This window comes from Saccopteryx bilineata, chromosome 3, assembly GCF_036850765.1.
Source record: "Saccopteryx bilineata isolate mSacBil1 chromosome 3, mSacBil1_pri_phased_curated, whole genome shotgun sequence".
NCBI classification, from domain to species: domain Eukaryota; kingdom Metazoa; phylum Chordata; class Mammalia; order Chiroptera; family Emballonuridae; genus Saccopteryx; species Saccopteryx bilineata.
In genome coordinates, this window is record NC_089492.1 from 313309140 (window position 1) to 313323009 (window position 13870).

At 50.7% G+C, this 13870-nt stretch overlaps 1 protein-coding gene across 1 annotated transcript; it reads right to left on the reverse strand.

Moving 5' to 3' along the window:
- Positions 1 to 3730: 3730 nt before the first annotated feature.
- Positions 3731 to 13264, reverse strand: GIPR (gastric inhibitory polypeptide receptor). Its single transcript, XM_066266690.1, has 13 exons — positions 13193 to 13264; positions 12669 to 12768; positions 12005 to 12112; positions 11396 to 11499; positions 9656 to 9759; positions 9307 to 9451; positions 8350 to 8509; positions 7238 to 7298; positions 6846 to 6915; positions 6634 to 6722; positions 6409 to 6547; positions 4031 to 4072; positions 3731 to 3937 (listed from the first exon to the last, which is right to left on the reverse strand). The coding sequence occupies exons 1-13, from the start codon at positions 13262 to 13264 to the stop codon at positions 3731 to 3733; spliced, it is 1401 nt and encodes a 466-aa protein (XP_066122787.1).
- Positions 13265 to 13870: the final 606 nt, after the last annotated feature.

The following is a 13870-nucleotide window of genomic DNA, read 5'->3' on the forward strand; positions in this document are numbered from 1 at the left end:
TGTCCCGGGTTCAATTCCCAGTCAGGGCACACAGGAGAAGCGCCCATCTGCTTCTCCACCCCTCCCCTTCTCCTTCCTCTCTATCTCTCTCTTCCCTTCCTGCAGCCAAAGCTCCATTGGAGCAAAGTTGGCCCTGGCACTGAGGATGGCTCCATGGCCTCCACCTCAGGCGCTAGAATGGCTCTGGTTGCAGCGGAGCACCGCCCCAGATGGGCAGAGCATTGGCATGCCGGGTGGATCTCGGTTGGGCACATGCAGAAGTCTATCTCTGCCTCCCTGCTTCTCACTTCAGAAAAATACAAAAAATAACATATGTGACCTGCTTTCCCTAGTTGTTGATTTGTCCTCCCTGGGAATAGGGGGACTTGGTTATCCTTTATTGCAGGGTGCTGGTGGCAAGATTCCAGCCCAGCACCCTGCTTGGCATCAGTCTGAGTTTCTATCCTCAGCTCTTCACCCACATCACTGCCCAGATGGTTCCTAATCACCTCTTCCTTCAGCAGTGAACACAAAAGGCTGCAGGAATAGTGCTGGGCACGCTGGCCGAGCGCATACCATCCACCATGCACCAGACAGTATCATAAGAACAACTCATTGGAGACTCAGGCAAGGTACCATTGTTTTTTTGTTTTGTTTTTTTAGATATTAAAGTTAATAAGGTGACATTGATCAATGCAAGATACCATTGTTATACCCATTTTCCAGAAGTGGAAACTGAGGCACAGAGAGGCTGAGAAATTTCTTCAAGTCACACAACTAATAAGTAGCCAAACTAAGATTTGAACCATGCTGTTTGCGGCAGCTTTAACTCTTTTTCTTTCTTTTTTTTTTTTTGTTAAAATAGCAAAATTTGTATTTACTTATTTTTTTATTTTTTTACAGAGACAGAGCGAGAGTCAGAGAGAGGGATGGATAGGGACAGACAGACAGGAATGGAGAGAGATGAGAAGCATCAATCATCAGTTTTTTGTTGTGACACCTTAGTTGTTCATTAATTGCTTTCTCATATGTGCCTTGACCGTGGGCCTTCAGCAGACCTAGTAACCCCTTGCTCGAGCCAGCAACCTTGGGTCCAAGCTGGTGAGCTTTGCTCAAACCAGACAAGCCCACACTCAAGCTGGTGACCTCGGGGTCTCGAACCTGGGTCCTCCACATCCCAGTCCAACGCTCTATCCACTGCACCAGAGCCTGGTCAGGCACCAAATTTGTATCATGTATATATTTTACCACAATAAAAAATGTGGTTATAATATATGTAAATAATATATATAACTTTCCACAGCTAGGCACTCAATAACCAAATAATAAAAGATTTTAAGACTTAAAGTTCATTTAAATGCTTGCAGTTTTATTCTCAATACAGGGGGTTCTCGGGTTACATCTTGACATACAATGTTTCCAGTTTACAACATTTACTCCCATAGAAACAAAATTGAGACGTGAGTGGTCCAGCTTAGGCTGTTAGCAGTGTACTTACGAACTGCGTGGGTGAACTTGTTTGGTAACATGGCGGCTGAGTGAGGAACTTGGCGTCCCTGGTGCACTATCTTGGACTGTTAAAAGCACTAGTGTTTGTGTTAGGCTAGGATGTGTTTCAACTTACACCAAAATTTGGGTTATGTCACTGTCGTAGGAACGGAACTGTCATAACCTGAGGACCGCCTGTACTACCTTTCTAGACAAGCAGCCCTCAAGGAAATGTTCAGTGCACCTCTGGCCATGTAGCTCAGTTGGCTAGAGCATCATCCTGATACGCCAGGGTTGTAGGTTTGAACCGTGGTCAGGGCACAGACACAGATCAACCAGTGATACATAAATAGGTGGAACAACAAATCAATATTTTGCTCTCTAAAATTAATAAATATTTTTTAAATGTTTAGTGCACGCACGCATACTTAATTTTAATTGTATACATTGCAAATGGTTAAGCATCAGGAGATCCCATGAACATCGCAAATTCTTAAGTAGGCGGGACAGTGGCAGCATGATGTCCATGTTATCATGACATGTGGCTAAAGATGAGCAGTGTTACCCTCCAGGGGGCACATGGCCACCACAGGCTCCCAGCCACTGTCTGCCTGCTTCAGTCATCTCCCTTTATGACCTAGTGCACGTATGCGTGCATGCACACACACACACACACACATACACACACCAAAAAAACACAACTATTTCTCATATTTTATTTACAAGGGCGCTGCTCTAGGGCCACTACCCTCCCAAAACCCATAAGGAGGACCCAGCAAAAATACCTCATGCTTAAAGGACTCTTGAGTTTATTCATCCAGGGAGCTAGAGACCCAAGGAAAATTATCAACAACACCCACGTATTAACTGAATCTTTGTGTATTCAGGGAGTAGGGTTAGAAGTGAGGGTCTTGCTTGTGTAGAGGTGGTCCAACTACAATGTGGCTCTTGGCTTCCCCAAGTCTCCTAGTGTCCAGGGAGCCACCCCAGAGGATTGGGATGTACAAGCACACTCCCCAGCTAGCAGTGGTCCTGGCCTCCGAATGCAAGGTTTCAATTGAGGCCTACCCTGAATTGCCCATGTTTATATCTGCACACTGAATCCTCCTCTCCAGACCCCAGTGGGTTCATACTTCTGTCTCCAGAAGTCCCAAACCTTCATTCCAATCTTAACATGTTCAAAGAGCACTCTTGGTTCACCCCAATCTGAATGTAACCCCCGTCTCTTTCCTCTTTCTGTGGTCTCAAACCTACGAGTCTTCCAGGACTTCTCTCCTTGCTGAATTTTCCACATGCAATCCACTGCCAGATCCTCAGTTCTACCTTTAAAATAGCTCCAGAGTCCAACTGCTTCACACCCGTCCATGGCCACCACCTTGTTCAGCCATCATCACCTCCCACCTGCACTGGGCTCCCTGCTTCTACTCCTGCCCCTAATAATCTTTTCCTCCACAGGACAGATAGAAGGCTCTGTTTAAAACATTAGCCCATGGGCCTGACCTGTGGTGGCACAGTGGATAAAGCATCGACCTGGAAATGCTGAGGTCGCCAGTTCAAAACCCTGGGCTTGCCTGGTCAAGGCACATATGGGAGTTGATGCTTCCAGCTCCTCCCCTCCTTCTCTCTCTCTCTGTCTCTCTTTCCTATCTCTCTCTCCTCTCTAAAATGAATAAATAAAAAAATTAAAAACATTAGCCCATGGGACACTCCTAAGAATTTTCAATACACCTAGAATAAAATTCCAGCACTTGTGCCCCCTGCTACTTCTCTGTTTGTTGGCTCTGTCTCATCCCAGCTCCAGCCACAAAGGCCACCTCTCTGTCCCTAAGACATGGTCACGCTGCTTCCGGCCTCAGGGCCTCTGAAGTTGCTATTCCTTCTGCCTATAATCCTGCCTGCCAGTTCTTCCCAAAGCTGTCTCCTTTACCTTTGGCAGGTATGACTTAAACATTACCTCTTCAGAGATGCCCTCCCTGACCAACCTAGACCTCCTGCTATATTTTTCCTCAATAGCCATTCCACAGCATATATATAACTTGATGTCTTCACCATCTGTTTTTCCCACTCAAATTGTGAACTCTAGAAGATCAGGGACCTTGTCTTCTCTTTCCTTTCCCCCTATTGCCCCAGCGCCCTCCAGCGGGAGACTGGTACACAGTAAGCGCTCAATAAATACATACATACATACATACACACATACATACATACACATACATACATACATACATACATACTAACTGATTGATCACAGGAAACCCGCTACCTAGGAGTAACTTTCTAAGACCTGGACGGGCGCATCCCCAGGCCCCGGGAGGTTCCCCGAAGACAGGGCGCGGCCAGTGGTGACCTGGCCAGGTCCAGAACCCAATGGCAGGGTCAGAGAGGCAGTCTCCGGGGGCTGGCGCGGCTCCACGCAGAGGCTACGAGGCAGGCGGCAGCGATACCAGCCGCGGCGAATCTCAGACTGCACCTGCAACGGGACGGTGCTCAGGGGCGGTGCCAGGCACGCCGTTCCCTATGCGGCCGCCAGAGGGCGCGGACGGCGAGCCCGGGATCTCCCTACCTCCTTGTTGATGAAGCAGTAGAGGAAGCTGACCAGCAAGCCCTGTCAAACAAGGCCCGCAGTTAAATCGGGGGTTGGGGACAGGATTATAAATACCCTTTTAAGAGCTTGGCCCTTGCAAAACCCCAGATCACCTTGGCTGCCGCTGCCCTAGTCCTAAACTTTTGTTTGTTTTGTTTTTCTGACAGTCATCTCCCTAGCTCCTGCCCTGGCCCCTATCCCATCCCTTGCTCTTCCCAATTTGCTGGGTAATAAAGGGGCCCCTGAATATGATAACCGCTTCCCTACTTCCTATCCCATTTGGACAAGCTGCTTAACCCTTCTGAGTCTCGGTTTCTTTATCTGGAAAATGAGGTAATACAGTGATGGTTATGAAAATTGAGATATTAATATACAAAAAGCACCCTGGTAGGGTACCTCTGTTGGTTAGAGCGCAGTCCCCATACACCACAGTTGCTGGTTCAATCCCCGATCAGGGCACATATAAGAACTCAGTAACGGCCTGACTAGGTGGTGGCGCAATGGATAGAACGTTGGACTGGGATGCAGAGGACCGAGGTTCAAGACCCCGAGGTCGCCAGCTTGAGCACGGGCTCATCTGGTTTGAGCAAACCTCACCAGCTTGGACCCAAGGTCTCTGGCTAGAGCAAGGGGTTACTCGGTCTGCTGTAGCCCCACCCCCAGTCAAGGCACATATGAGAAAACAATCAATGAACAACTAAAGTGTCACAACGAAAAACTGATGATTGATGCTTTTCATCTCTCTCCGTTCCTGTCTGTCTGTCCCTATCCCTCTCTCTTACTCTCTCTCTGTTAAAAAAAAAAAAATCCAGTAATGAATGCATAAATAAGTGGATCAATAAGTCAGTTTTTTATGGTTATTAATATTATTTACTTAATTTTAATGACTATAAATTAATAAACTAATTTTTAGAATCATTATTTGTTTTATATTTGTATACATTTTACACAGAAATTTAAATATACAGTTTTTATTTATAATAATAAATTACTTGCTAAACTAACAATACACATTAGTTACTTATATATGTTATTGGTAGGATGTTACTTGTCTTATCTCCCCGTGGCTCCCACTGCTTTGGGCATGCCAGCCTTCCTCCACCATGACAGATGCTGTCTCCCACCTCAGGGATCTTACCCGTAAGGTTTCTCTTCCTGAAACCTTTTCTCCAAGTATTTGCCTCACTCATTCCCTCACGTCTTCCTGTCTCTGCTCCAATATCCTCTTCTCAGGGAGGCCTTCCCTGACCCCTCTCTGTAACCCCATCCTTTGTTTAATCCTCACCTCTACTTTCTTTATTTGTGTGTGACAGAGAGAGAAAGACACAGAGAGGGACAGATAGGGACAGACAGACAGACAGGAAGGGAGAAAGATGAGAAGCATCAATTATTCATTGCAGCACCTTAGTTGTTCATTGATTGCTTTCTCATATGTGCCTACAGCAGCCTTAGTGACCCCTTGCTCAAGCCAGCGACCTTGGGCTCAAGCTGGTGAGCTTTGCTCAAACTAGATGAGCCCGTGCTCAAGTCGGCGACCTTGGGGTTTTGAACCTGGGCCCTCTGTGTCCCAGTCTGATGCTCTATCCACTGTGCCACCACCTGGTCAGGCCTTACCTCTACTTTCTTGCCCCCCCCCTCCTCTAGGCACATTTTACCATCTGCCATTCTGTATATTTTACTTATATAGCATGGATAGCATCTGCCTTTCCCACTAGACAGTAGAGACCATTTGATTCTTGGCCTTATAACCACGATAAACTTGGAAAAGTGATTAGCACATAGCAAATGTTCAATAAATGTTGGCTGAATTTAATGAAATGAACAGGCTTGTGGTGTGAGACAAGTATGGTCCCCACTTTAACAAACTATAGAAATTATCCCTGAAAGTATAGTCTTTGGTCCCCACTTTAGAGATGAGAAAACTGAGGCCCAAGGAGGTAAAGCAGGGTAGGGACTAGAGTTAGGGCAAGCAAGTGCAGGGTCAGCCTTAAACTTTGGAGTGAGTGCTTTCTTACATTTAAGCACCTCTCTTGCCTGCTCCAGCTCTGACCCTGAGGTGAAGGCCATAGAGCTGGGAAGTGACAAATCCGAATTTGGCCCCAGCCCTGTCGAGTCTCAAAGCCCTAGATCTTCACCAGGAGGTGGTACTGCTGAGGCCACCCGCCTCCTGTCTTGGTCTCTGCTGCTTCCTCAGCTCAGGGCAGCGTCAGCTCAGTATTTTGTGTAGAATAAATGAATAAGATTCCATCATCACACCCAATCCAGTGGCTGGGCCAGAGGATGACTGTGACCCTCCTGCCTCTCTGGAGAGAAGGGCCCCAGGTGGAGGGTGTAGCCCCTGTGCCCAGCTTGAGCACCTGGAAGGATCTGAGGAAGATCTCAAAGCCGAGCTTGGCGAAGCGAAGGTGGCCTCGAGCCTGTTCCTCTGTCACAGGAGCAAACACCACCTCGTGGACACCCAGCAGGGGCACCAGCGTCAGCGTGGAGCGAGCCAGCCTGGGGGTAGAGGACAGTAGTCCCCGTCCCCAGGTCCCATCTTGCATCCAGTCCTCTTCCTCTCCTTCCTCACTACCCTCCCCTACCTCAGCCGGTAGTCGGGGCAGCGCATCTGCTGGGTCCTCAGTTTGGACACGAGGATGCCAACAATGCGGATAAAGATGAAGAAATTAACCTGCGAGGAGAGAGAAAGTCTGAGCCAGCCAGATACCGTCAGTCCTAGGAGACAGAGAATGGCCCCTCTTCCCAGGATGGGAAATCCGTGAAGACCTCGTGGAGGAGGCGGGGCCAGTCGTACCAAAATGGTCATCAGGATAGGGGTGCGTATGATCCACCATATGGCTTTGACATCGTTCCGCTCCCAGCACCTGGAGAAGGGATTGAAGAGCTAAAACTGAACTGCTTGACTCACTGGACACGCACATTCACTCACAAGGCCCCGCCCACCTTAATGTCTTATTCACATTCCTTTAAAGCCCCGCCCGCTACTATCCTGGCCCCGCCCTCTTCCCTGTCTCTTCCAGTAGTCCTAGAACACAATCCTCCCAACCTGCCATTCCTTTAGACCCCCACCCACATTCCTTCCAAGCCCTCAGTTGTCATCAGAACCACCCCACGTTTCTATCACACCCAGCCGTGTGCCTCAAAGTCCCGCCCACCCCCAGGCCCCGCCCAGACCCCCGGACTCACTGCGTGTTCTCGTACAGGTACCTGACGATCACCCAGGGAATGACGAAAAGCGCGGGGGCCCCTGTGCAGACCCCGACCCCCACCCCCCACCCCGCCGCAGCTGTCAGCACGCGCATGGGCCTGGCTTGGCCCAAGACCCGCGGAATTCCCCTACTGAGGTGGGGAGGCAAAAGCCTAGAGCAGGGGTCCCCAAACTACGGCCCCCTGAGGCCATTTATCCGGCCCCCGCCGCACTTCCGGAAGGGGCACCTCTTTTATTGGTGGTCAGTGAGAGGAGCATAGTTCCCATTGAAATACTGGTCAGTTTGTTGATTTAAATTTACTTGTTCTTGCCTGACCTGTGGTGGCGCAGAGGATAAAGTGTCAACTTGGAAACACTAAGGTCGCCAGTTCATTTTTTTTTTTTTTTTTTTTTGATGGGCCATAGTCTTTAATTCTAGCTTGCACCCGGCGGGCAAGTAAAAATACACACTGGGCTCCAAAACCCAGTCACATTCAGTGCTTACAAAGCCACGGACTTATCCAAGTTTCCTAGAATCAAAGGTTTCTAGCTCACCAGACTTATTCACCTCTGTTCCCCATCTCCTTCCTTATCCCAAATACAAACTCTACACAAACTGGCACTCTCACTCAGCACTCCACCATCTTGGCTGCTTCTCCTGGCCTCCTCCACGTGGCCTTTCTCTGCTCTCCTCTGCTCTCTCTTCTAATGATAATCTCAGGAACCAAGAGCCAGGTCGCCAGTTCAAAACCCTGGGCTTGCCTGGTCAAGGCACATATGGAAGTTGATGCTTCCTGCTCCCCCCCCCTAAAATGAATAAATAAATAAAATATTTAAATTTACTTGTTCTTTATTTTAAATATTGTATTTGTTCCTGGTTTTGTTTTTTTTTACTTTAAAATAAGATATGTACAGTGTGCATAGGGATTTGTTCATAGTTGTTTTTATAGTCTGGCCCTCCAACGGTCTGAGGGACAGTGAACTGGCCCCCTGTGTAAAAAGTTTGGGGACCCCTGGCCTAGAGAGAGGAAAAGATCCCTGAGGCAAAACAGTAGGGTAGTCAGGGAGCAATGGTACTCTGGGCTGGACAGGGCACAGGGTCGGGGCTCACCCCAGCCGAGGAGCAGGTAGCAGCGGAAGTGGCCCCCCTCGGAGCCTCCCACTAGCACCAGGAGTCTGTGCAGGTAGATGCCCTCCACCAGCAGCCACGTGTAGTTGGCGCCCACGCAGTACTGGGTCACGATCTGGGCGGTTCTGCAGGCGGCTAGAGCCTAGAGGGTGGCCAGACAGGTGGAGGGAACAGTCAGGGCCGCTGGGGTCAGGGCCAATTTCTCCTCCACCTGGTTGTCCTTACACCCTCATCAAATCTCTTGTCATCAATTAGTCTTCCACTCTATACCACCAAAAAAAAGGTACCTGTGGTTGGTTTTTCTCACCCAATAAGAACTCTACCACTCTAACCTCTTAAATAATTGGTATCTCCCATCATGCTATCAATATTTCCCCCAGATCACCCCAAATATGACCTCTACCATCCTTCTAAGAATCTAACTCAACTACTCCACCTATCCAAAAGTTTCACCCATCTAGTCACCCCTCTCCCACCATCATACGAACTCACCCACCCCACAACTTCCTAACAATTGGTATGCCCCAAGTTGCTACTAGATAGTTTTTCTCACCTCTGTCCCCAGCCTCTAGTAGTCTCTCTCACCTTGTGTCTCAATAACAGATTGGTATCTACTGAATTCCCCACACCAGTTGGTTTCTCCCATTCTGTCACCTCCTCACCTCCAGCAGAAGACTCTCATTAGTGGAAAAGTCCAACGATTGGTAATATAATGAAAGAGAATGGAAATTCCAATAATGAAAGTGATGGGGCCAACAATGGAGGAGGCCAAGTTGGGAGTCCCTCTCCAAAAGTATTTGGGGGAAAAAAAAGGTATTTGGACTCGTCAAAAGAGAGAAAAACTGTTGATAGTGTAAAAGGTTGTAAATAGATTGGGAACCTCCCGGCCCACCAGAAGAGGCAAAATCCCAATTTGAGAAGGAAAGGGAGGATGCTCACCTGGTTCCACGGAATAGGGACCTGGTCCCCAGGGGTGGGGTCTGCTGAAGATAGCAGCTGGTCCCGGCTGAGGATGGCCGCCGCCCGCAGCATGAAAGATGTGAACAGGTTGATGTGGATGTAGTTGCGAGTACAGCGCAGCCGCCTGGGGATTTGGGAGGCAGTCTGGGGAACCCTGGGGACTTGTCATTGGCCACATAGAGGCTGTGAAACCACTCCCAACCCCTCTTCCCACAGAACCACCATTGGGTACTTGTTGTTGCTGATGGAGCCTGACCACCCACCCCATCTTACTGGGCAAACTGAGGCCCAGTCCTCTGCCTCTTTTGCTCATGGTTGGGGGTCCCACCTGAAGGAACTCAAAATGAGCAGGGCTAGCAGCAGTGTGGCCAGGGACAAGGAGTAGCCCACGGTGTACACAACCTGTAGCCGCTCCAAGATCAGTCTTTGGTCCTGGAGGGGGCAAAGGGAAGGCACAGAAACAGACCAGTTCTTCCCCCAGGACCAGAAAGGGGCTGAAGAGAAATCTGCTCTTTCTTCTTGCCCAGCACCCCAATTTTCTATCAGGGGATCCAACAACCCTTATTGAGTGGGGCTAATTCCACCCTCAGCTCCAAGGCTGGACATGTGACCAGCCAATCAGAGCATTCTAACACCATCCCCCACACACACACACGTACATACACAGTGATTAGTCCAAGGCGGGCATATGACCCAAACCAGGGCAATAAGAGTCAGTGCTATAACTTTGGTGCCAAGTGGATACTTGAAATATTGAGGAGATTACTTTGTAAATTATGTGATGTTAGGCCCTGGCTGGTTGGCTCAGTGGTAGAGCGTCAGCCTGGCGTGCAGGAGTCCTGGGTTCTATTCCCAGCCAGGGCACACAGGAGAAGCGCCCATCTGCTTCTCCACCCTCCCCTTCCTCTCTGTCTCTCTCTTCCCCTCCCGCAGCCAAGGCTCCATTGGAGCAAAGTTGGCCCAGGCGCTGAGGATGGCTCCATGGCCTCCACCTCAGGCGCTAGAATGGCTCTGGTCGCAACAGAGCAAAGCCCCATATGGGCAGAGCATCGCCCCCTGGTGGGCATGCCGGGTGGATCCCAGTCGAGCACATGCGGGAGTCTGTCTGACTGCCTCCCCGTTTCCAACTTCAGAAAAATACAAAAAAAAGAAAAGAAAAAAGAAAAAATTATGTGATTGTTTAACTGCTATGCTGTACACCTGAAACTAATAAATAAAAAATAATACTGAATGTCAACTGTAATTGAAAAATAAAAGTCAGTCCTGGGGCATTATGCTGAAACTATTGAGCACAAGGCTCTATCTCCCCACAGTGTTGCTTGGTTGGCGGGGTGTGAGCCTGGTGCTGATGAGGAAAACTTTTTCCATCCCACAGAAAAGATGAGACCAGAACAAAGAAAAACATGGGCATGATATGGTGAGCAACAAAGAAATTCCCAACATCGTTTGAGCACCTAGATCCAGCTGTGCCTGAAGTTGTGCCCAGCCTAATACTCTTCCATCATAGAATATACCCTTTTTCTCCATCAAGCAAGTTTTTTTTGTGTGTGTGTGTGTGTGTATTTTTCTGAAGTTGGAAACGGGGAGGCAGTCAGACAGACTCCCGCATGCGCCCGACCGGGATCTACCCAGCATGCCCACCAGGGGGCGATGCTCTGCCCATCTGGGGCGTTGCTCTGTTGCAACCAGGGCCATTCTAGAGCCTGAGGCGGAGGCCATGGAGCCATCCTCAGTGCCCGGGCCAACTTTGCTCCAATGGAGCCTTGGCTGCGGGAGGGAAAGAGAGAGACAGAGAGGAAGGGGGGGGGGTGGAGAAGCAGATGGGAGCTTCTCCTGTGTGCCTTGGCTGGGAATAGAACCCGGGACTCCCACACGCCAGGCTGACGCTCTACCACTGAGCCAACCGGCCAGGGCATCATCAAGCAAGTTTAAGTTGAGTGTCTATCATTTGGAAACCGTAGTCTGAGCCTTGTACTGAGCAGTATAAGGGGTTTCAGGCTTGGTCTGAGGCTGCTGCCTGTCCACCTCTCCCTTGGACATCCAACCTGAATCCCTCACCTCTTCTTACCTGGAAGGTCCCATTCTTCTCTGGGTTCTCACACTGAGAATGGTCTCTCCAAGGTCCCCACTGGCCATCACTGCCACACTGGCGGAGGACAAAGCCTGCAGCCACTGTGGGGAATCAAGGTAGGGGATCAGAGGCATATTGAAAGGGAAATGGAGAAAGACCAACTATGCGACAAAGGCAGAGAGAAAGCCAATGTGATAATGATGATGATGATAAGCCCTTCTATGGAATTCTACACGTATTAATTTTCACATTTATAAGAAGCCTATAAAATTGGTACTATCATCAACACCATTTTACAGATGAGGAGACTGAGCCATAAAGAAGCTAAATAAACTGCCCTGGGCCACATAGCTAGTTCGGACAGGAAGACCAGGATGTCAGAGGCAGACTCAGAAAAAGGAAATAAAATAAGAACCTTGTGGTCCTCAAACAGATACGCAGACAGAGAAGGAGCATTATGTGACAGAGCCAGAATCAGGGTGACCCAGCCAGTGTTAAACAGACAGGAAACACCCAAATGAACAGAGAGGAGCAGGAGTGATGTCTGGGGCACGGGATAAGAGCTGTTTGTGTCAGGGAGGGCCCGCGGTCCAGGGGGCACCTCACCATGACGGTGCCAGGGCAGGTACCAGGGGCAGGACGCACGGGCAGTGGTGTTGGGTGCAGCGTAGTCCCAGCAGACGTACATATCGAAGGACCCATTACAGGTGAGGCCTGGGGTGGGCGGGGTGGGGACCTGACGTCGGGTGGACCTATGGCACCCTGTGCCCCAGGCCTCTCCCTCTTACACAAGCCCTGCCCTAGGCCCGCCCACCTGGAGTGGTCCATCCCTGCTTCGCCACAACTCCGCCCATCAGACCCCAAGGCCCCGCCCACCCTCCCAGCCCTACTCCGGGCTCCCCATCTCAAGCAAGTTCCCTACGCACAGGCTTCCCATTCCGCGAGGCCCTTCCTTAGGCTCCCCACAAACCCGCCCCTTTGCGGTCTACTTCAGCCTCCAACCACCCCGCGCAGCCCCGCCCAAGACCCCGCCCATTTCAACCTTCACCCCAGGCTTCTCCCACTAATTTGAGTTCAAGGATTTAGGCCCTTCCCACCGAGGCCGAGCCCCCGAGGCGCCCCGACCCAGCCCACATCTACCCCAGATATCTCTTTTGGGCCCTGCCCGTTAGTCCAAAGACCGCCCTAAGCCCACCCCGCTCAACCCCAGCCGTCTCCTTGACGGCTCCCCCACTCCTGCGCCCCCAACCCGCCTCCTTCCCAATCACACCTGCTGGGGGCTCCGCGGCCTCCAGTGTCTCCTGGCACTCCTTACGGTAGCGTTCCCAGCGCTGGTACAGCTCCCCCGCCGTCTGTCCCTCAGAGCCTGTCTATGGAGAAAGAGAAGGAAGGACCCCCCCACACACAGACCCTTGCTCAAAGGCAGTATGGTTGGTTGTGGGCCAAAAACCCTAGAGGGACTTGGAGGGGCTGCTCTGTTTACCCGGGTTTCTTGGGTGGTCGAGAAAACTCTTCTAACTCTTGAGGTGTGCCTAGAAACCACCAGGGGAGTTGTTGTGGGGGACTGAAACCCGTCAGGAAAATTAGGGGCCGTGGTGGCTGGAAATCATCAGGAGGATTTGCGAGGGAAAAAAGAGGGATTGGAAACAACCATCAAAACTTGAATCTGGGCAAGCGGGGCCGTCTTAGAACTCTCTCTCTCTACGGAGGGGGAAGACTTAAAACGGTTCCCAGACCTCCCTCCAAGTCTTGAACTCTCCTCTATTGGACTTCTGTGGCTCCTCGGGGCCTCACCTCCGTTCTGTGGAGCAAAGGCCCCCACAGCGAGAGCAGCAGTAGCAGCCTCCAAGGCGGACAGGTCAGCATGGTGAGGGCGCGGAGCATGGGGGGCGAAGGGTCAGGTCACGCAGGGGCAGCCGGCCTGGGGGTCCGAGGGCAGAGTCAGAAGCCTCCGCCCTCCGCCCCCATTTCGAGCGCCACCTGGCTCGGGAATTCACACGCGCGGACTCGGAGGCAGCGCCCCCTGATGCCCCTAAGTGTAATGATTTGGGGGTTTGGGGGAGATGCGAGAGAAGGGGACGAAGCCGCGATCAGACACGTGATTCCCAAGCTCTTGCTGGAGCAGCGGCGGTGGAAGGGAGGGGGTTGTTTGCTGAGGACGTGGTTGTCCTAGAGCTGCGCTGGACGGAAGTGCTAATGTCTCCCGAAGTCTAGACATAGAGACTCCGGGAAACCTGGGGACTGCCTTGGAGAAGAGGAAACAGAAACCGTCAGGCATGCAGCTTGAAATGACCCTCGGAGTTCCTTCTCACTCTGAGTGCAAAGGGTTTTCAAATCACGGATAGGAACCCAACCTTATAAAACTTTCCCCTCTGGCCCTGGCGGGAGAGCTCAGTTGGTAAGGGCGGTGCACCAAGGCTGCCGGTTTCATCCCTGGTCAGGGCACATACAAGAATCAACCAGTGAGTGCAT

What these genes read in the sequence shown, in the direction of transcription:
- GIPR (XM_066266690.1), bottom strand. Translation starts at nt 13,264, where the DNA reads ATGCTGACCTGTCCGCCTTGGAGGCTGCTACTGCTGCTCTCGCTGTGG. An exon ending in TCCCTATTCCGTGGAACCAG is followed by an intron (nt 8,510 to 9,306) that starts GTGAGCATCCTC and finishes GCCACCCTCTAG; the next exon opens with GCTCTAGCCGCCTGCAGAAC. An exon ending in CTACCTGCTCCTCGGCTGGG is followed by an intron (nt 7,299 to 8,349) that starts GTGAGCCCCGAC and finishes GGGTCTGCACAG; the next exon opens with GGGCCCCCGCGCTTTTCGTC.